Source organism: Eleutherodactylus coqui, chromosome 6 (genome assembly GCF_035609145.1).
Source record: "Eleutherodactylus coqui strain aEleCoq1 chromosome 6, aEleCoq1.hap1, whole genome shotgun sequence".
Lineage (NCBI taxonomy): Eukaryota > Metazoa > Chordata > Amphibia > Anura > Eleutherodactylidae > Eleutherodactylus > Eleutherodactylus coqui.
Window position 1 is genome coordinate 45193180 of NC_089842.1, and position 2530 is coordinate 45195709.

The following is a 2530-nucleotide window of genomic DNA, read 5'->3' on the forward strand; positions in this document are numbered from 1 at the left end:
GATTTAGTTTTGTAGGTACATTTATTTGGTAGGGAACATTTTTTAGTCCTTGTTGATACAAAAATAAGTGAATAAAAATAAAAATCTTGTTATTTGTATAGGGGCAACTTATTCCTTAGCACATTCAGGTAATTTACGCCCCACCAATCTGGGCACTCATTTCACCAACCTCAGAAGGACGGAAGGCTGAGTTGATCTTGAGCCAGCTACCTGAATTATGCAGGGATTAAACTTGCAGGGTTCCTAAGCGTGAGCAAGAGCTTAGGACTGCATACTGCTGCCTTAACACTCTGCACCACACAAGGCTCTTACAATACTCATACTATTAAAATGGAAAGAAGAAACTTTACAAAAATTTATGAATTCATTCTTGTTGGATTTTCTGATGTTCTCCAAGTCCAGGATGTCCTTTTCACAGTCTTTTTCTGCACCTTGAACATTTCACTGCTGGCTCATATGTTTATAATTCTTTTATATACATTCAGCCCAAATCTTCACACTCCTATGTATTTTTTTCTTGCCAACTTTTCCTTAATAGAAATATGTTATCTGTCAACTATAGTTCCAAAAATGCTGATCAATCTTCTCTCTCAACACAAAACCATCACTTTCTATGGATGTGCCATACAAATGTGCTGTTTTCTGTTACTGGGCAGTGCAGAATGCTATATGCTGGCAGCCATGGCATATGATCGATATAACGCCATATGCCATCCCTTGCTATATAATAATATTATGAAGAGGGTCATTTGCATCATGCTGGTTATTGGTTCTTGGCTCACTGGGACAATAGTTGGCATCCTACAAACCGTACTCATATTTTCATTACCATTCTGTGACTCCAATAGAATCAACAATTTCTACTGTGATATCCCACCATTAATGAGTCTGGCATGTACTGAAACGCAGTTCAATCAAATTGTCATGCTTATAATTACTTTTGTTATTATTCTAGGACCTTTCACCTTGACAGTAATTTCATATGGAAACATAATCTGGACAATTATCAAGCACCATTCTGCTGGGATGAGAAAGAAAGCTTTCTCAACTTGTACCTCCCACTTGATAGTTGTATCTCTATTCTATGGGTCAAGTAGTATAATGTACTTGAGACCAAGGTCAAATTATGGTAAGAATGAGGAAAAGTTTTTGTCCCTCATTTATACTATTTTTGCACCTTTAGTAAACCCTTTCATATATAGTTTAAGGAATAATGATGTAAAAAATGCAGTTAAAATGTTAGTAGTTAAATTTAAAATACAATAATCAGAAAATAATAGAGATGAGCGAACGTACTCATCCGAGTTTGATGCTCGCTCAAGTAATAGGGTACTCGAGATGCTTGTTACTGGAGACAAGCACCACGCGGTACTCGAGTCAATTCCATTTCCTTCCCTGCATGTTTAGCGCCATTTTCTAGCCAATAGACATGCAGGGAAGGCATTACCGCTTCCTCCTGTGACGTGCCAGCCCTATCCCACCCCCATGCAGTGAGTGGCTGGTGAGATCAAGTGACTGCCCAGTACTTAAAGCGGTCCCGCCCGTGGCTTGCCTCAGACAAACGCTGGCAGAGATTAGGGAAAGTGCTGCTGCTCATTCAGGGATAGTGTTAGCGTCTTCAAGAACCCCAACGGTCGTTCTTAGGGCTACATCTGACCGTGTGCACAATTTTGCACAATTTTTTTTTCTTTTCATCTCAGGCTGTGCAGGCCATTTCATCTATAGCATTCTCAGTCTGCAGTCTATTATACAGAGTATAGAGAAAGTGCTGCTGTTGATATAGGGAAAGTGTTAGCAGAGGTCCTGTCTTCAAGAACCCCAGCGGTCCTTCTTAGGGCTACATCTCACTGTGTGGATATTACTTGGTGCCTGCTGGGAGTTGTAGTCTACAATTTTTGTTTTACGCAGCTAGGCCTGTTTGCAGCCTTTCGCAATATTTTTTTCTGGCTGGAGTGTGCAGTAAAATACCGCTCTAACCGTGAAAGTGCACGCAAATAATTCCTAGCCTCCTGCGAACAAACTTATTTATACCATTTTGTGTCTGCAGTGAATTAGACAGCGGTCTTACTGCTAAACAGTACTGTAATATTACCGTGGCCACTGCAAGGTATTTCAGCTCAGCCGCTGTGCAGAGCGTCTCACAATTCCATTTCCGTTGGTGGGGTTGAGATCGCCGCAGTTGCCAGCACTATCCACTAGCTTTAGAGTCTTCTTCCAATCCACACAGCCTCTATAATCTACAAGTCTCTGCGAGCAGTAAATTACCCCTAGGTATCAGCGCAAGACAGCGGGTTACTTTTTTCTAGTCACAGCATAAAGCCTCCGCTATCTACAAGTCTCTGTGCGTGATGAACTAAGGGCCCTAGGTATCAGTGCTGTACAGTGGGGTAATTTTTTTGGCCCCTGCTCTATTCGTAATCCGCCATGATGAGGAGTAGGGGTAAGGGTCGAGGATGTGGACGTGGACGCGGATGTTCAAGTGAGGGTGTGGGCACAGGCCGAGTTCCTGGTCCATGTGAATCACAGTCGG

At 41.9% G+C, this 2530-nt stretch overlaps 1 protein-coding gene across 1 annotated transcript; it reads left to right on the forward strand.

The window, feature by feature from the left end:
• The first annotated feature begins 330 nt into the window (after window positions 1-330).
• Window positions 331-1266, forward strand: LOC136633537 (olfactory receptor 10AG1-like). The gene has a single exon (XM_066609296.1). It carries the CDS (start codon window positions 331-333, stop codon window positions 1264-1266), a length of 936 nt encoding a protein of 311 aa, XP_066465393.1.
• The last annotated feature ends 1264 nt before the right edge of the window (window positions 1267-2530 follow it).